Source organism: Aspergillus campestris (assembly GCF_002847485.1).
Source record: "Aspergillus campestris IBT 28561 chromosome Unknown P168scaffold_12, whole genome shotgun sequence".
NCBI lineage: Eukaryota > Fungi > Ascomycota > Eurotiomycetes > Eurotiales > Aspergillaceae > Aspergillus > Aspergillus campestris.
In genome coordinates this window covers 39,033-57,620 of record NW_020194347.1, presented here as the reverse complement: position 1 = coordinate 57,620, position 18,588 = coordinate 39,033, and the positions used below count along the sequence as shown (strand labels likewise).

At 52.2% G+C, this 18,588-nt stretch overlaps 6 protein-coding genes across 6 annotated transcripts; 1 reads left to right on the top strand and 5 right to left on the bottom strand.

Annotated features, from left to right (window-relative positions):
- Positions 1 to 100: 100 nt before the first annotated feature.
- On the bottom strand, positions 101 to 1,584 carry P168DRAFT_57202 (uncharacterized protein). Its single transcript, XM_024842017.1, has one exon. The coding sequence runs from the start codon at positions 1,511 to 1,513 to the stop codon at positions 272 to 274; it is 1,242 nt and encodes a 413-aa protein (XP_024689579.1). The 5' UTR covers positions 1,514 to 1,584; the 3' UTR covers positions 101 to 271.
- Positions 1,585 to 4,689: 3,105 nt separating this feature from the next.
- On the bottom strand, positions 4,690 to 7,572 carry P168DRAFT_334887 (fungal specific transcription factor domain-containing protein). The gene is made up of 8 exons (XM_024841701.1): positions 7,388 to 7,572; positions 7,038 to 7,142; positions 6,811 to 6,953; positions 6,198 to 6,754; positions 5,865 to 6,138; positions 5,644 to 5,819; positions 5,408 to 5,591; positions 4,690 to 5,350 (listed from the first exon to the last, which is right to left on the bottom strand). Exons 1-8 carry the CDS (start codon positions 7,447 to 7,449, stop codon positions 4,881 to 4,883), a joined length of 1,971 nt encoding a protein of 656 aa, XP_024689578.1. The 5' UTR covers positions 7,450 to 7,572; the 3' UTR covers positions 4,690 to 4,880.
- Positions 7,573 to 8,384: 812 nt separating this feature from the next.
- On the bottom strand, positions 8,385 to 9,343 carry P168DRAFT_292901 (Mpv17/PMP22 family protein). The gene is made up of 5 exons (XM_024837694.1): positions 9,252 to 9,343; positions 9,143 to 9,197; positions 8,986 to 9,091; positions 8,595 to 8,900; positions 8,385 to 8,532 (listed from the first exon to the last, which is right to left on the bottom strand). Exons 1-5 carry the CDS (start codon positions 9,260 to 9,262, stop codon positions 8,468 to 8,470), a joined length of 543 nt encoding a protein of 180 aa, XP_024689577.1. The 5' UTR covers positions 9,263 to 9,343; the 3' UTR covers positions 8,385 to 8,467.
- A 1,422-nt stretch (positions 9,344 to 10,765) lies between these two features.
- On the bottom strand, positions 10,766 to 11,331 carry P168DRAFT_284548 (uncharacterized protein; the record flags this gene model as incomplete). Its single annotated transcript, XM_024836133.1, has 2 exons — positions 10,766 to 11,098; positions 11,161 to 11,331. 2 exons carry the CDS (start codon positions 11,329 to 11,331, stop codon positions 10,766 to 10,768), a joined length of 504 nt encoding a protein of 167 aa, XP_024689576.1.
- Positions 11,332 to 13,310: 1,979 nt separating this feature from the next.
- On the top strand, positions 13,311 to 14,529 carry P168DRAFT_242813 (putative integral membrane protein; the record flags this gene model as incomplete). The annotated part of the gene is made up of 4 exons (XM_024833825.1): positions 13,311 to 13,454; positions 13,511 to 13,621; positions 13,678 to 14,063; positions 14,127 to 14,529. The coding sequence occupies 4 exons, from the start codon at positions 13,311 to 13,313 to the stop codon at positions 14,527 to 14,529; spliced, it is 1,044 nt and encodes a 347-aa protein (XP_024689575.1).
- Positions 14,530 to 14,886: 357 nt separating this feature from the next.
- P168DRAFT_312875 (amino acid transporter) lies at positions 14,887 to 16,747 on the bottom strand (the record flags this gene model as incomplete). Its single annotated transcript, XM_024839607.1, has 9 exons — positions 14,887 to 15,080; positions 15,133 to 15,248; positions 15,297 to 15,324; positions 15,374 to 15,571; positions 15,623 to 15,978; positions 16,025 to 16,356; positions 16,400 to 16,472; positions 16,518 to 16,531; positions 16,584 to 16,747. 9 exons carry the CDS (start codon positions 16,745 to 16,747, stop codon positions 15,006 to 15,008), a joined length of 1,356 nt encoding a protein of 451 aa, XP_024689574.1. The 3' UTR covers positions 14,887 to 15,005.
- Positions 16,748 to 18,588: the final 1,841 nt, after the last annotated feature.

Genomic DNA, 18,588 nt, shown 5'->3' with positions numbered 1-18,588 from the left:
TAATGGAGGGGTGAGCACTAGCCAGTCATTTGTAAGCCATCTTTCGTCGTCGGTGGAGGAATCTCAACAGACAGTTTGATGATTCCCCTGTAGATAGTGACAGGACAGCAAGGTTCGTAGCTGAGTGACTGGATTGGATGTATCGTATAATCTTCACTATATGGCCATGCCAGACATTCTGTCACTGTGCCCTACACAAAACCACCTACAGGTCCATATCTCTCCGTGATGTTGTTTCACTAGATATCCCTGTCATCAGATCGGGACGAAGTTAGAAAATCCCAATCCCTTCCCATTCCACATCATTCCTTGTGGAGACTTGACCGTGCATATATCCATGGATATAACATTCTCCCACCATTCTATACAACTTAATATCATCTTCACCGATCACGTCCAATACTGTTGGAGTCCTTGTGTCCTCATCAGGTCCCCCCGACCCATCAGCGCTGACCGCATACGGTCTTAATACAAAAGGCACAGGTGTTCCACCCAGGATGTGAACCTCATCCCCTGCCCGAAGATCCCGACGCCCGAGACCGAAGAAGCCATTGCCTGTCACAAAAAACCGCCTGTTATTACAAGCCTGCCACAACGCCTCCACAGCGGTAGGATCGACAGTAGCCCCGCCGGACGAGGTCCCACCAACGGTGTTGTCAGCAGTAGCGGTTCCACTCGGCTCCGCTTCATCACGGTTCGCTGGGCTTTCCGTCTGATATGCATCCACAATGAGGGTTGCTATCAGCGGATTGGTGCATTCCTGAAGGACAGTATCATCTGGTGTATCAAGCCCGCCACATTTCAGGGCAACATAGTGAGTGTAGCATCGTTCGAACAGCCGACACAATGAATCATGGTAGTCGCGTGGCATCGGACTCTGGCGTAAGGGTCCCGACGTGTCCACGACGCAGGTCCGGACAAAGACGTCAGGCGCAAACTCACCCGTTGGATACTGTCGCCCGACCGTGCTCGCTAATTTAGTCCATTCCAAAACGATGCCCGTCAAGGCCTCCTGGCCCCAAGGTACATCATCGGAAACACTGACGACGGTTTGGATGTTGCATGACGAGGTAACAAGCAGGTCCTGCCGTTCCTCATACGGCCATGCTGCCACGAGGGACGTGTCCCCGCAAGCGTTATACGGACGAAGTGGTACAGGGCGGCACAACGAGGTCGTAGAGGTGAGGGCAGTTGTGGCGAAATTAGGCACCCAGGACGGAAGGCTCTCCTGCAATTGGGGAGATGCGCAGTCTTTGAGGCCGCATATTGTCAGAGAAGATGATTGCATGATACAGGCCTTGGCGGCGTCGACAAAGACATCCTCCATCGGCTTCTCGTAGTCCGGTTCGACCACTCTGGCATCGCTAAGACTGATATTGGCACCTTGAAGTCCAAGAACAGAGTAGATTCGATCCCGGGGGTCCTGTGCCTGGAATATACTGGTCATGTACAGTAGGTTTTCTACCGAATTTATCTTCAGCATCTGGAAGTCTTCGCGGAGACCGTTCATCATGACCACGGAGGGGAGACCGCCGGGCCAGGCTTCCTCTTCTTCAGAGCCACTGGGTGGAAGGAGAAGAGTCGCCGCGGAGATTTCCAGGCTGTCCCGTGGTAATTTGTTGAGCCATGAGCGCTGGCTGAAAGTTTGAGCGACTGGAGCCAGGTCAGTCCAGTCTATAGTAAACTCCCCACACCGAACCATGACTTTCCGACCGGCGACAACCTCTTGAGTAACCCAGCAGCGATTGAACACGGGACGGTTGAAAAAGCCTACTGCCGATCTCCAGACGGGCGAATCGAACGAAGGCAGCTGTAGCCCCGGGTGTGCCAGCATCTCGTCGGGGCCAGGGAAGAACCCCTGGCTATGAAACCGGTGGGCAATCTTTCGAAAGATGTCGAAGACATCCCTGGTGCTTTCATCCTCGTCGCCCACCCACAGCGTCACTTGCTGCGCTCGATTGTAAAACCACATCATACCTGTAACTTGAAACCTTCGCTCCTCAGAATCTCCCTGGTTGATCGACAGCTGATCGATCCAATAGGTTTTGGTCTCTGATGGATGGCGCATTTGCTTCAGCGCATCCCGAAGTCCGCAGTTGATTGTCAGATATCGTTCATTTCCGAATCTGTCTTTACAGTATACGCCGTGAAGAATCCTGGCCATCTTTCGAGCTGTTTCCACATCCTCTCGCGACCAAGAGGGTACAATTGCCCTTTCGTAAGCAGTCTCCTTCCAGGTATAGGATAAAGCCTCATATGTGGGCCAACTATCCAAGTCGACAACCCTGATGTCAATCTCGAGCTTGTCGTCGAAATTTCCAGGCTTGATATCAATTAAGCGAGTGACAAGGCGACCCTTCCACGCCCAGTCTATCAACGTTCTGTCTTCGGAATAATCATAGAACCGGAGCTTTCCCGTCAGAACCCTTGTTAAAAGCTCCGGGTCTAGGTGGTGCAGAACAACGTCATCATCCCGGACGGTATTTTGAGTCATTTCTTTGTGGTAGCTCTTCATGCGGACGTTGCCAGCCTCGTCAATTTTGTAATAAGACATGGCCCCTGGCTTATCATCGCCTTCTCTGATGATGTCGCGATTGCCAACGCCCGCAAAGACGCTCTCTTCTAGCGTGGATCTGACAACTGGGAACACGGCGGGGCCTAAACCTTGCAGAAGCCGCTCAATTTCCTCGTCCTGCAGGTGGTGCTCGGTAGAGATGAGTTGCACTTGCAGAGATTCGCTATCTGGAAATGCATAGACAATGTGACTCAAATCTTCTATAGAAACTGACGGGTCTCCGCACGCTTCGAGGCAAGACCGCTTCGACACATCATCCATCTCCCTTACAGTGTGAAACTCGGTCGGTATTTGGGAGTGTATCATGGGGTGGTCAGGATGATGATTATTGTGGAAGCTGGCCATGCAACCTGAGCAAAAGTCCACATTTTCACACCAGCAGCACCTGAATCGGGCTCCTTTGACGCTCCCCGACTTCGTCTTGCACAGAGGCCCGTCGCACGTAACACCGATGTGCTCCACACTGCCTCCAAATTTGGAGATGATATCTTGCGCTGCTATCTGTGACGGTATGTGCAGCACCGGATGCCTTATACGATCATTGATATCTGCCTCTCTATACTCAGATCCTGTAGTGTCTGTAGAGTCTTTCACTCGGTATTCTGCGCCAGTGGACATGGGCGATTGCTTCGGGGGCGGCGAAAGTTCAATGTCGCCAATGTCGGGTATGTCATCCGGAGAAGGGGCTGTGGAGACTAGGACCTTACAAGTCTCGACCTGCTCTTCGTCTGCCGATTCGTGTCTTTGTACTGTATCCAGGTCGATCAATGATGGATCCGCTCGGCGGGCAAGCAGTAACTCTGTCATGCTGACATGGCCACATTTGATGGCGCAATGTAACACCACCTCGTCGGTGTTCTCATTGCGCTTGTTGATCTGAGCCCCGTTGCGGAGCAGACTCTTGACCATTTCCAGAGACCCCCTTTCGACAGCCCATTGGAGTGGCGTATCACCGTCGGCGTCACACGCATCAATGTCGGCCCCTTTGCCGATCAGGGCTTCCGCCACGTCGAGATAGCCTGCAGAAACAGCCAGATGGAGGGCCGTACACTCATGTTCCCCATAGGCCCTGTTGACCTTGATCCGTTGCTCGAGTAGGAGCATAGCAGCTTCAGGATGCTGGCCCACAAGCGCTGCGTGTAACGGCGTATATCCTCGGTTGTCCATATGATCGAGGTTGGCGCCCTCTGAAATCAAAACGCGCAGAATGTTCAAACTTCCCGAGAATGCCGCAATTTCCACCGCCGTGATCCCAGTATCATGGATACGATCAATATCAGCACCAGCATCTAACAGAACTTGCGCAACTTGATCTTTGTCGGTTGTGGCGGCGTTCATGAGCGGGGTGCGACCGCGATCATCGACAATAGCGTCGACATTGGCACCTGCGGACACCAGCATCTTCACACACTCAATATTCCCGCCGTGACATGCACACTTCAATGCAGTCGCGCCATCATTCGCGGTACTGTCGATGTCCATCCCGCACTTAGCGTAGGCATCGATCAACACCCGAAGTACATCCTCCCTACCCCGACCGGCAGCAATATGTAGGGGCTGAAGCCCATCACTACTTCGCTTCACATTGGCTCGAGCTGCATGGTGCAATAGCACCTCGACGACTCTGTGATGGCCATTTGCAGCGGCCATATGCAGCGCAGTTGAACCATCTTCGATGCTCATCTGCCATTTCGCCGCACACTGAAGTAGTCCATCGACGAAGTCGGGAAAGTTGCCCGCAGCAGCGATATGTAATGCCGTCCATCCTTTGTCTAAACGAGCACTTAGATCGACGCCGTCTCTCGCCAACTTCGCAATGGCGCTCGCGTCGCCCTTCACTGCGGCGCGCTGGAGAGCGGAACCTTCTGTATCTGACGGTCTAGAATCGGCCCGCATCCCCAGCTTGAAGAACTTCTCCTGCATGTTGGAATGAGTGGGTGGTTTTTTTTCTTCAGGTATTAGATGGTGTTAAGCATAGTTGGAACGGTGGGGTAGGGAACCCTTCTGAGTTGGAAGCATAGGCTGACAAGGCTGACCGTCAATAAAGGTGCAGCCTAGCTAAGAAAGCCTAACTTCCTAGCGTGTCTATCATCTTGTTCGCATACTCCATTGGTTGTAGTATGCACTATACCTGTTCGTTGATCAAATTTTCTTTTACATCTATTGTTGGGTTTTGTCGAGGGTGTTCTCCAATGCCCGCATTTTTAAACAGTCAGTAGATGAACGACCTCATAATGATATTGATTAGGTCACGGCTACAGCAGACAGAACACCTATAGTAACACCCGCCCTGATCTTGTGATGTCTAGAGGTCATGGGCCGGGATGTCATCCATTGACGGAAGAGGCCAGGTCAAGCTGTTCAAATCCAATGAGTTAGCCAGCTCCATTAATTGCTCGGGACTGAGTTCATAGTGCTGTTGAAAGCTGTCCGCAAATTCCAGCTCAAGCGATTGGGTATAGCCATCAGGAGCGCCCGGGCTTAAGATCTGAATGGGGCCACTGCCATCTTCAGGTCCACGAATACTGCTCGCCAGGGCCGTGGGCACATTGTTCTTCAGGAATAATTGAGCAAGCTCGTCATCCAACTGCTTCAACTCCGACTGCGCCAGTCGGGCGCAGATGTTGCCGCGGGTGCTCATATCTTCCAATATGGTGTAGGCACGCTGGGACCAGGGTGAATGGTCCTGTAGCAGTGATTGATCAATTGTCGCGGCCATCATGAGAGGGATTGTGGAGATGAATGCCGCGTCCATGTCAAAAGGAAGGAATGTTTCTGAGGAGACACATTCAGCACAAGGGCCTTTTTTTAAGGGTCAAAATAGACACTTACCTAGGAGTCCCTGTTCGAGAAGGTTGGATAGAATCCGGAGAATTTGCTGGGCAGACTCCACGCATGCATGGAGCAGACCTTTGACCGTCGCGGATTGCAGCCATTCCATGAGTGCCGGATCGGACTGGCCCAGCTTCGACTGAAGGAAAATATACAAAAGCGGCCTGGTCGTAAGAATGATGCACTGAATGGGATGAGCATATCATCAGAAAGCACATAGCTCGGCACTGTCATACCTGATGCTCGAGCAGATGCAAATGCGCCGAGATCCGCGAAGTGCCACTCATGGACCCGTTGGCGTATAAATCGAACGAAGCGTTCAGCTGTACGGTCACGTTGGCGATATCGCGGAGAACGGACTGCGTGGCGCTCAGGTACCGACTGTCAAGTTTCCCATCGCTACCGTACACAGCTATTTTGAATTAGCCACGAAGCGTGCCGGATGTTCCCTACTCACTGAGATCCACTTTTGCCAAGATCTGACACAGCATCACTTGCATCTCGAGCACATTGGCGCCCTGGATCTCTTGGGATATCGAGGGAAACGAAGCACTTATGCTCTCCTCCGATATTCCCATCGGCACCCCTAGCAGAGACGACATCCGACGTTCGAGCGTGTAGATGGTCCACCACACGAGGCTGCACCGCTGTACATATGCTTCATCTAGACAGAGCCCGTGCATTTCGGTATACATGCCATGCTCTAGAGCCCAGCGTAGCGCCGTGCCCAGCTACAGGAATCAGTATGGCGGTAAAAGGAATTGCTCGAATGATTAGACGTTTATCTTACCATGCGGTAGGCTGGTCCACGTCTGTAAAGACACTGCAGGTAGAGCGCGGCGCAGCAGAGTACCTGCGTCATTTCGATTGGGTCGCCGTCAAAGAAAGTGAGATCAGGCATACATTGCATGGCTTGGGTGAAGTGATCATACCCCGGAGGACTTCGCGATCGCACCGATTGCACCACAAAACCCTTACCAAATGCAAGGACTAGCAAGTAGTGGCAAAACCACAGCGGCGAAGAACGCGATTTTTCCGCGGGGTTCTGTTGGAAGGCGGCAAACTGTTTCATAAACGGTTCTTCCTCAAAAAGATAGAAGAGGTGACCGCAGTGGAACTTGACTGAGTTGATAAGATAGCGGGCAAAATCGGCCGTCGGAAGGTTTGAGACATCAAACACATTACTAGGAGTATTGGCTTTGTTTCCATCCCACCCGGGGTCATAGACATGCCGATCAAACAGCAATTTGTCTGGATCGGGCGTCAGCGGTAGGCCCGTCAGTCGCATATGGGTCATCCCTAACACCCGGCGACCGAAGGCCCACGTAGACGACGTGCCCATGAATACTACAATGACGGTCAGTAGCAGCTCAACCGGCGATGGTGGATCGGGAGTAGCGCACGCGGTTTGCCCATAGGGCCTGTTGCCCAATCGGTGATATGAAAGGCCAGAGGATTCGTAAGAGGGGCTTTCGGTTCCCTCCCGCCATGTATCCCAGACGACTTGAGGGGCGCATGTCCCGGTGGTAAACCTTGATTCTGGTCGCTGTCCTCAGGCTCTGGAGATTGCACCTCACAACCTGGACATTGTTTCAGTAGGGTATCCACGCTGATCGGATGTTACTACCACTCACTGGTCGAGTGTTCCCGTCGCTCCGAAGTCAACCTGCTGGAGGCATGATGGGAAAGGCGGTGCTGGACAGACGCTATTCGCTCGTGAAGACTATCAATATATCTAGAAGAGGCAATGGATCATTAGGCGAGAAAACAGAGAGGTCTGTCTTCTACACTTACCTCCGAGTGACAAGAACCCGTTGTGACGTGCTGTCAAATTGGCAAGCCGAATTCCGTTTGCTACACTGGTCGCAGGGGTGCGAGCCTGAGCATCGGATCTTCTGGTCTCGGCATCTTCTGCAGCTGTCGTATGTAGCATGATGGTTAGCTGGGGATATTGACCACCTCCTGGGATGAAAAACACACGCTTTCGATATACGCTTGCCTGTCCTCAGGGAGCGTTTTCCTGTGAGGTCCTTGGGCGACATCGCAGGTGTCTCAGTGATTTGATGTTCGGATAGGCCAGAGATCCCACGAGGTTCGAGATAAAATCTCTCAGTCAAAACACCGTATTTGAATGTGCTGCTGGCTCTTCCAGAAACTCATGCGGGGTAATTTCGTGTGATAACGGGGTCATGGGCACCAGACCCTAACGGCATGTGGCTGGTCGATCACATCGTTCCTGTTCTTTGCTATCGGTTGGAGCTCTCCGCACTAGCACCCCGGTTCCTGTCGGGGAACCCTGTCTTGCCTGCGGAGGCAGAAACTGATATCCCGATATGATAATCACCTATCTGACCGGCTCTCCTACCCGATGAAGTCGATAAATTGGGGAGATATCATATCGGATGGAATGGCCGTAGCGTCCTGGATCCACTGTCTTTGCCCGATAGGCCAATCAGACGGTCTCGAATGATCTCCACTCATCTTTTAGCTGTAGAATCTCGGTCCAGAATCCCGTCTCTGGGAGCCCAGAGCATCACGATGCCTTGCGTTATACACCCATGAGGTGCTGAGGTGTCGGAGATCCATAGGAAGATTGGCAGCTGCTTGGTCTCGAAAGTTGTCTTCTTTATCCTCTTGCTTGTTGAATGTTTCGGAGCCCCCGCCAGGAAGAAGCAGGGGTCAACTGGATGGAAATGATAAGGTTGATGTGGTTAGGGATGGGAAAGAAGAAATAAAGAAGAGTTGAAATCATCAGAATACACCGAAACAGCTCGGTGCGATCAGGTGACCACTATCTCAGCCTCTGGCTAGTTTGTTTGCACGTCTTCGGTTCTCACCTCATGATCAGTACTAACCATCATCCTCATCCATGGTGCCATCTTCATACGTAATACCTGGTCGGACGGCTAACGCTTGATCTAGCCAGCTAAGATATCTAGAAGGGGACACGAGTATGAGTGCAGCATTAAACTATTGTCTATCATACAAAAGCAAAATATCGGACGCTTTCTAATCGACATGAAACGCGATTCAGACAGGAAACCATCTGGGCCATTCCGATCAAGCAACCGGTGGCTCCTCATCGTACTCGGCATTGTTGAGAAAACTCAAGAAGCAATTCCATCCTAACCCCCTTACGATTAGCACAGTCGGAGTCGGAAGAGACGAGAAGAGATGAAAGACATACCAATGTTTATGATATTCACCACCAGTACACGATACTGCAGTGGCACCAGGTACAGATTCACACTCTGCAGCGCCGGCCAGACCATCCAATTCGTTCGCAGCGCGTCCCAATACGTGCGTTCCAGCTTCTCGCGCGGGTGGGCACCCTCCAGGACCGACATCGTTGATAGAAAGACCCCGATCATGGTGGGCGCGCAGACAAGCTGGTCCGTGGCGACACGCGCAACGAGCGTGCGGCCCGGAGTAGACAGTTGAATGCGGTGTTGGAGAAATTGAAACCACTTGGTCGCGACCGGACCAAATATCACTGTCTTTGCGTCAGTTGTATCCTTCGAAGTTGAGTACTCATCTGTGTGACGAGGTGCAGTGGGATATTAAGGGGCATAGATTACCGCCGCCGTACAGGGCCATTCGCCCTGTACGAATTACATCATGCTGAGCGAGGCCGCGGCGCTCAACGCCTTGTTGTGCTAAGGAGTCACCTAAGCCAAAAAGACACTATTGCCCATCAGTCTACTGTCATCACGCGAAATTCCCGATGGGACATACCGCGGTGGTGATGCTCTGGGTCAAAACCGGGCGTTGCAGAAGACTGCGCTGATACCTGTTTGTTGTCAGTGCGCCGGGCGGATGACGTCTGATGGAAGTGTGGACTTACCAGGCAAACATCTTGCCGGCGATATGGTGACTTGCAATTGAAGAGATTGATTTCTTTTCTATAATTGCAAAAGCCCTGACCGCTAGAAGTTATGTTGGCGTTGAATCAGGGTGGAAATGTTGATGAGACAGGTCACAGGTCATCCCGCCCTGTCGGGAATGTCCCAATCCGGCAACGCTGCCGCCAGCGGGGCGGAACGCCCAGATCGGTAATTCTTGGCTGATCATTCGCCCTCCACGGCAAGTTGCATGAGCAGCCTGGAGTTGACCGGGGTGCAGTAGGATCATTGAAGTGGAAAGGTAGCACCGGTCCCATGGGTTAGAGACGCAATCTCTCGATTAGTACAGTCTATAGCACGCATGTCGTCGTTGTCAATGCACTGGTGAAAAGATTCCCATTCAATATTCCGGAAATTTTATAGAGAACGCTTATAATTTGCGTTTCGATCAGCGAGTCGAGTTGTTTTTATGCACTCCAGCGGAGTTGACCCACCGATCTATCGAGCAATCCCCTGTAGACGGGGTCTGCTGCATCGAGCCTATCAGGACTTTTTTCTCATACCTAGACCCGCGCAGTGATCGACTGTGGAAACTAGAAACCCTACTGGTACATTCGCCAAACGATTGCCCAGATTATGTTCCCTGTATCGTCGGAATGTGCGATATAATAAATCCCTAGGACATCTCCCCAGGCAGCACTACAGATGACCCAACCACCATAATTGACGACTTCATCCAGTGAAAGACACTGCTACAGCTGGCGCATCTCTGTCCGGTGGTATACTTCAACAGCTATGAACATTATGCGACGGATGTACGGCTGCCAGAAATATATTCGTCAAATCAGCGTCCTAGGACGCGTTCAAAAGACTGAAAGCCTTCCAAGATGTCATCGGATGGGACATTCCTATCCGAAGTCGCACTTAATCCGGAATATTATGAGCCCAAAACCATCCCCACGATTGCTTTATCCTATAGCCCAACAGCACCATTCAGATCGGCTGTCGTTACCCTACCCTAAAGACTAAATTTGGGTGAGCGGCGGCCAAAGCTTCGCGGAACGGCGCGTCGTCAAATGGCAGGAACACAACAAGGTTTGCTTCTTGCTTCTTCGACAACAACATTGTGAAGGAACGGAAAGACCGACGCTTTCGGGAGGAGCACGACAGTTCCTTTGTTGCATGGGCGCAGCAGCTGAAGACGGGTTTGGATATCTCCCCGCCCTGGCTCTGACTTTCCTACCGACGGGAAGAGTCTCGTGTCGTGGTTGGCACCATCGGCACCATCGGCGGCTGAAAGACGTCCATCGCATGTCGTATGATCGAGCTGGGTCGCTCGCTGCGAGCGGATCCCATCTTGGTCAATCAGGTGTTGCGGGCGGCATCCGCCGCAGCCATCTGTCCCCTGTCAGTCTATTAGGCGGGATGTCCGGTGCTGTCGTCACATCATCACAATGCATTGGTAGAAGTCTATATCGTTGTATACACACGGAGTCCGATGGACCTGCCCCCTCTGTCACTCTTGATACGGGGGTAAAGACTCCTCATCCACGGATCGCCGTCGCGACACCGGTCCCCCGGCCAGCTGTCCCCGCAGCGCGGCGATCCCCGTCATTCTCCCTTCCCCTTTGCGCGGCGGCGTCACCAGTCCGCCCAGGAGGGAGGGATCCGGTCGCTCAAACTCGAACTCGAGTCGCTGCAGGTAGATGGAGCGGATCTGCGGGCGGATGGAGACGATCTCGCGGCAGTAATCCTCCCACTCGTCACGCGTCCCCCGGAAGTCCAGCTTCACTTCGAGGTAGTCGGTAAATTTAGACAGGCCGGCACTGGCCTGAAAACCCGTCCCACCCTTAATGCTTGGTTTAGTACATGGAGAACAAATTCACCAGGGGTTATATCTGGGGCGCCTACATAATGTTCTGACCACACTTCCGACCCCTGGCGCGGAGCGTTGACAACCTCGACGCGCACGGCCGCCCGTGGAGTGCCAAACGTCTGGGCGTGGAGCAGGGTGATGGCCTGGACGAAGATGACACGAGCTGGACGATCATCCTCCGTCGTATGGAGGACGTAGATGGGCATTCTGGTGAGAAACCCAGACGTTGACAATCCTGGGGAGTCTGGACTCCTGTGGATGGAGAAACGGGGATCCCCACTTGGGGCAGTGTTGATGTTTGTTGTTGTTGGGTGGTTGTTGGCGGTGATTATCATTCTTCCGCGGGCCCAGCCCGGTCGCGTTTCAACTGTTCAACCACTCCTGTCATGTTTGATGTTTCCAGTTGATCGCCTTCATCCACAAGTGTCATATCAGTGGCAGAGCAGGTAAATGGACAATCAGGGGGGAAGACTGTATATTTTTGGGGTAGGTAGTCTGTAGTCTGTTCTGGGCCAATGTATCCGGCCAATTACCACGGGTGGGATAGGCTTGTGGGGTTCTTTTCTTTCTTTTCTGTCTCTTTTCTCTAAAATCTCATTGTACCTCGTAATATTTCATTCAATTTTTACTCCGTGCCTCCAGAATGTGGTAGAGTATTGGGGGCCGTAAGCAGTAGTGGATATATATTTCTGGATTGTGTCTCGAAATGGCTTCCTTCCTCTGCCGCCGATCCCTCCAGCCTCCAGCTCGAGGAGCCCAGTGAGAGAGTATTGACATTGGAGAGATGAGGTTCCATATAATTCACATAGCGTTGTCTTCCGTCCGTAATGATTCACTGGTGGAACGGCAGATATCTCACAAGCACGAGGTGGATATTCCACGAGTGCAGCGCATTTATCCACCAGCCCGACTCGCTTGGATCCCACGCGATCCACTCAAATCGATAGTCTGGCACGTCCGCCAGAAATGAGCTCTAGATTTAGATATAGTACTCCGTAGACCGTATGGGCGTATACGGAGTCGATATCCATATATATCGGGGAAGTCAAATCCCCACCATCCCCTTGTGCAGTGCACAGGCTGAGTCATCGTGTAGTGCGCCCCGTGACTGCCAGGATCATCAAAGCCCCAGCAAGATCCTGGAGAACTTCATCCAGGGATCAATCCTGATCAATCCTCCTCATCCCTGGCATCCAGCTTGCTAGACGATTCGGATCCGATCCGACCCTTTGACGGGAAACTTCAACATCAACACGGGCTGACACCCCTATCTTCCTCTTACCGAGGTTCTGGCCACACCTGTAGCCGACTAGGTGCACGAAAAGGGGGATCTACACTGGGCGGGTCCATGAACAGGTGGTTGTGATGGTGGTGGTGGTGGTTTTCGCTCATCGCATGGCACTTTCCACCGTGCCCATATTCCCAGAAGGGAGGGATCGGTGAGCTCATGATGATGTTCCCGGTCCTCATTGGATTGGGGCTTGCCAGTCGCCGTCTCCGCAGCCCACCGCGCGCCGAAGTTTATTGACAGAAAATCGCCACACCGGACCACTCTGCCTGCAGCTGCAAACAAACTCTCAACTCTGCGATGGCAGACCACTTCAATCGCCGTCCTCATGGAAGAGATGATGATCCCAATTACTCCACGGCTATTGATGCCTGACGGCCTCTCATCAAACCATTGAATTCGGGCCTGAACCCGCCTAGTCGGGTCCGCTCTCAGCCGAACACCCAGCTATTTAACAGCCTCACCCGGTTCTCCCCACAAGATCCAGTGGGCCTGATGTTGGTCAGACTTTTCTTGAACTCTGGGTGCGAGAAGAGGCCAATGGCTGACCTCGGCGCGGGTTTCTTTTTCCCGTTTGGGGTTCCCCATTTTCCCAAGCTTCCTTTCCCCTTCTTTTTTTTTTTCCCGAGCTCCTCTTTCGTCGTGTATTTATTAATTGGAGTCATTCCTGGCGTGTCGGTGTCTCCATCAGTGTTTCGTTGGACTCCGTGCGACCCGCAAACTCCCCTACGTGTCGGAACCTTCCACCCTTCCCCCCTCAACGCTCGACAGGACGGTCGAATATGTCCTGTCCTCGACCGATCCGCAAGAGTTCTTTGAAGCGCCTGAGAATGGTCGAGAAGCCGCGATCTTGACCTGTGTTTGCATATCAGATCGCGCCTGGTTACGATCGGCAAGATGAACGGCCGCAGAGAGGCCATTACCATCGTGACCGCACTATTCCTGGCATTGTCGTGCATCACCGTCTCTCTCCGATGCTTTGTGCGGTTACGACTCATGCGCGCGTTCGGGTGGGATGATGGGATCATGGTGGCCGCCTTGGTAGGTCATTCACGTGGATCCCCCACAAAATCAATCACCCCTGACTCGCGATCCAGTGCTTGTATATAGGGTTCTCTGTCTGTATCTTTGTGGGGAGCTACTACGGCGTGGGGGAGAAGACGGCCTGGTTTATCGGGAAGGAGAACCAGATGCAAACGTCATTGTTGGTAAGTCTGCGCCCTCTTCCTCCATCGACGGACGGGACTAACTTCTCCTCTTCTAGTGCTGGTGGGTGGGCCAGAATTTCTATATCGTGAGCTGCGTCGTGGCCAAAATCTCCATCATTATCGCCCTCCTCCGCATCACCATCGTTCGCGCCCACGCCATCATTCTCTATGTGGCCGGGGCTTTGACCGTAGCCGTGGGAATGCTGTTCCTCTTTTTCAGTATCTTCGAGTGTCGCCCGGTCAGCTACTTCTGGATGCGTCAGCCTGGTGAAGGCAGCTGTCTGTCCGTGGATACCTTGCTGGCGATCGTCTACCTGTACAGTTCCATTGCGGCCCTGACCGACTTCACCATCGGTTTGTTGCCGTGCTTTATCATCCTGGACTTGCAGATGTCAGCGCGCACCAAGTTCGCGCTTGCGGGAATCTTGGGTCTCGGCTGCATGTAGGTTCCCCAATTGCCCCATTCAGCGTCCATCCTTGGTCAGTCGATCTAACCCATAAACAGTGCCAGCTCCGCCGTCATCGTCCGTATCCCCTTCCTCCCCACCTACCGCGACCACGATTTCCTATACGCCACCTATCAAATCTCCATCTGGTCGAATGTCGAGGCCGGGCTAGGCATCACCGCAGGCAGCTTGACTACCCTGCGACCGCTGTTTCGCCTCTGCCGCGAGCGGTCGTCCAGGTCGAGCTACCCACTCTCCTACATGGGCGCCTCCCAGAAGACCCGTCAGGGCGGACGCATCTACGACGCCACCAGTGACGAGACGCACGGCGTGACCACGACGATCATCGGGAATCCAGAGGTGGCCATCCCGTGGAATACCAGCGAGGATCGGTTGACATCGGAGAACCCGGGGGTCTTGGGAGTGGAGCGGTCGTTTCGGGTGCAGGTGGAGAATCAATAGCGATTCCTTTGTCACTCTCCTTTGTATCTATGCATGCATAATAGGCGCAATTGATCGAACAATATTATTTGGAAGACACATACGTCAAGCTGTCTACTGCAGGGCAATGCAGCTCAACCGCATTGGCGCGCAACTCGAGCGCCACGTATGTCTGCCAAGGGATATGAGCCATAGTCGGGATGGCAGCTGCATGTCCTCGCTACCCATGCCAAATATGAAATATGTATTTCGGGATTTAGAGTCTCTTTGTAGATATTGATGGTGCGCAAGGTGTCTTGTTAGACGGTACGTAACTTGCAAACCTTGATTCAATTCTATCAAGCTGTTTCGGCTTCCCGTCCTCACACCGACGTGATCCTCCAGCAGTATTACAAAACGCCATAAGTATCTCCCATTTTTATACCATCGCGTTCTACAGCAAACATTTCGCCACCTTACCTCGTCTGGCTCACCCAGAGGACCCTGGAATGGCAAGCTCAGGAACAAGAAAAACTGTTGCGACCTCCCTCCTCATGTATCGACCTGCCCGATGACCATAGACCTAGTGCGCACTGGCCACATCGTCAGTACACGTATTAAGACGTGAACATGAATAACACATACCAGAGCAGTCGCAATCCCGACCAACCCCACATTCAACACAGTCAATAAGACCTTTTGCGGAGACGCAAAGTACTGGCCCCTGTTCATGAACAGCCAAAAAACACCACTCAGACCGTCTAACCCGTTAGCTCGAAATTCCACAAGGTGAATCACCAGCGACTTACAGGTGAACCAGCTTCCGAACAGCGCAGCCTATACAGTCAGTCTCTCATGTTCAGTCCAGCGGGAAGGGCATACATACGATCAAACTCAACAAGCTGTTGAAGACCGGAATGGCCTCGGCAATCACCCAAGCCAGGAGCCAGAATACCACCCCAAGCGCACACCACGACCCCAGCGCTGCTGCGTCGCGCTTGTGGATACGGTCACTGCCGGCCCAGATACGCACGTATACCTGCTTGCAGGCGGAGTGGCCGAAGATGACTCCCGCGATGACAATCTGCCAGCATTAGCCTGTGGAATTCAATCTGCCGAGTTTGGGGATATCAACCGATGGTAACGCCAATCCGTACGCCACCCGTCGCAAGATAGGCCCCATCGACCCCAAAGCCGGGGACGTGACGCTGTCTCCCGCATAGCAGTAGATCACCACTGCCACCGCCACATATAACGCAATCTCAACGATCTGTAGGACGCATAACGCCTTGGGGAAGTCTTTCGGTTCCTTCATCTCGGCGATGAACCCGAAGAATGCTACGTGGCCGGCGTACGCGATCACCATATCGGTAATGGCGCCCCACGCGGTGGTGAACTCGGTGTGTTTCACGGCGTGGACGGGAGCTGGGGAATTGGTCACCGCGAGGCCGATCATGCAGAGGAGTACGGCGCTGACGATGCTGGTGAATGCTGGGCCGGTCAGCGACAGTGTGTAGGGTAGGAGAGTGAGACACACAGATGAATGAAAGCTTAGCTACGTTGTTCAACGTGCGCGGCAGATTCCCCACGAAGGCGACTATCATGCCCACAATGCCAAACACGATAGAGCAAGTCCCATGCTCGGTGATGGCGTTCATTGCCACGCGGAAGGTGAGCAGATGACTCGCCATCAGGAAGAGGCAGAAGAGCAGCTGTCCGGCACCGACGATCTCGCGTCCGATCGGCCCTCCGATGACTTCTCCCGCGTCTGCCATATGGACGACATGTGGGTAGCGTATTTTGAACTGGAAGATCACGTATGCGGTGTAGGCGGCCAGAAGGCCTAGTACGATCAAGGCGATTATCCCCCTGTTCTGTTAGTCTGGTCGGGATTATAAGTCTATCTACTCACGGTATTAGACCCAGAGTTGCGATGGCGGAGGGCAGAGATAGCACCCCTAGCGAGATCATCTGGGCGAGCATCACTAGCCTGGTTAGCTGGCGTGACTAATTGTTGGGCTATGACGGACCGATTGCGCATTTTCTGTGGCGTTTTTTAGCTTCAGGAGGTATATCAGGATCAAGGCATGTCATACTGCCAACTGAGCACCTTGTACTGCACTCCCTCCGCATCCTCGTCCCCAAACACATCACCCTTGGGTGGTTCAGCGACCCTGATCTTTTCCTGGTCCTCTGCAGGAGACTCATAATCCATCTTTTTGACCTCTTCGGTGATCTCCACGGGCTTGATCGCGTCCATTGAGGAGTTCTGATGGTTTGCCAACATGTATGATACTCTGGCCCGGGTGCTTCGATGGCATTGTCAATGTACTGAATTTGCGATCTTCGTCTTTAAAGGGGTATCTTATCTCATGTAGTGAGGTTTCGGATGACTCCATGCGTCCATGTAAGGGGACATATAGCACATCCGTATCCCCTATTAAGGACGTTGTGGAATGGATTATCCCGTTACATTGCAGTGGAACACCCCATGCATTCCAGACCTAGATTAGAGATTGGAACGGTCCGGCAGGTTGCCCTACCTCGATCATTTTTAGTATCCAATGAGTTTACTCACGTTCGAGTGTTCCACTGGGCTGAGCACTCCCGATTCCTTACATCCCTTGTCTCGAGAATACAAGAGTATCCCTTGCAGCCGGCAGGGATGTTCCAGACATCGGCATTGTAATTGCCTAGTCGCCGTCGCCTATCTCCGGAGGGGCACCTCGCACATTTTGGCAAATTATCCGAATAGTGAGTGGAGGTATTCTGTTGGAGATCGGTTGCATTCATGTTGAGCAAGACGCATAGCAGGGCGCCCTATCACCTCGAAAAGGTCCCGTCGATAAACGATTGGATGCTGTGATAGGAAATTTAACAAAATGTTGATGCATTGGACATGTTATAGGATGTTGAGCCTATCATTATCTTAGCTTGAGATTGGGAATCTTAGGGAGGCCATAGTAGATTATACTGATTAACATCGCTAGATTGCAATGTTGATGCATGCAAGAACTAACAAGGCGTCCGAATATAGGAAAAATAGATCCTATACCAACAGTAGAAAGATATTATGATGTACAAAATTTGAAATTGGCGTTTTACAAACAATGGAAAATATACTTTTCAATGCTTAATAAGATTAAGAGTGTCTAGACATTCTCCTAGAAATATGCTGTATAACCTGACGGTATCACCACATATAGGTTACATCTGTTCATAGAAAAACTAGATGTAGTATAGATAGTGAACACTTACCCCTTGATATCAACAAGACGAATCCTTAATCCACACAGCAAGATCAAACCTCCACTCCTCCCCACCAACTAAGTTCACACCATCACGGACGAGTGGACCACCCTAGTGGCGACTCGATCTCGAATATCAGTGGAGACTGGAGACGCGGGGTTTAGTCTTACTCCACTCCCCACACCCTTGAGACTCTCCGTGTCAAACATTCTGTTTATTTTGTCTAATACGCCCACTCCCCATGATGTAACATGATCATCTCAATTATATCCAACCATTGGTATTCGGAGCCATGGGCATGGGCGCTGTAGCTTGCATCGTTCGCTAACATGCACTTGGACAGCATATTCTGGTAAAACTCGATAAACAGACTACTCTGCTACTGGACGGTGGATTCATTTCCTCGATGAGCTCCCCAGTAGATCGGACAGCATAGGAAGGAGTTCGACACATCTCAGCCGGACGAAGAACGCTGTACGACCATGACTTTACTGGAATAAGTTCCATACCAGCGATCCCCTGGACGTACTTGACACTGGCATACGCCTTATTCTTCCAAGGGGCCTAAAGGCACAGCGTACAGACGACAATGGATAAATGATATTAAGGCCAGCCGTGGACCTGGCTCAACTGTCAGCGGGGGACAGATCTAGATGTCGTTGGGATATCAGTCATATCCAGCCTGGCCAGAATACCGTTCGGTGTTTTGGTGCAGTGGCTGAGAGACGTTACTAGCAGTTCACGATATCGGACCAGACGTATGATCCAATGTGCCTGGTATGAGAAGCTCGACAGCAGTCCCTACGAGCATACCACGCAATGTAAATGCCAACTAGAGTACAGAACAAGTCT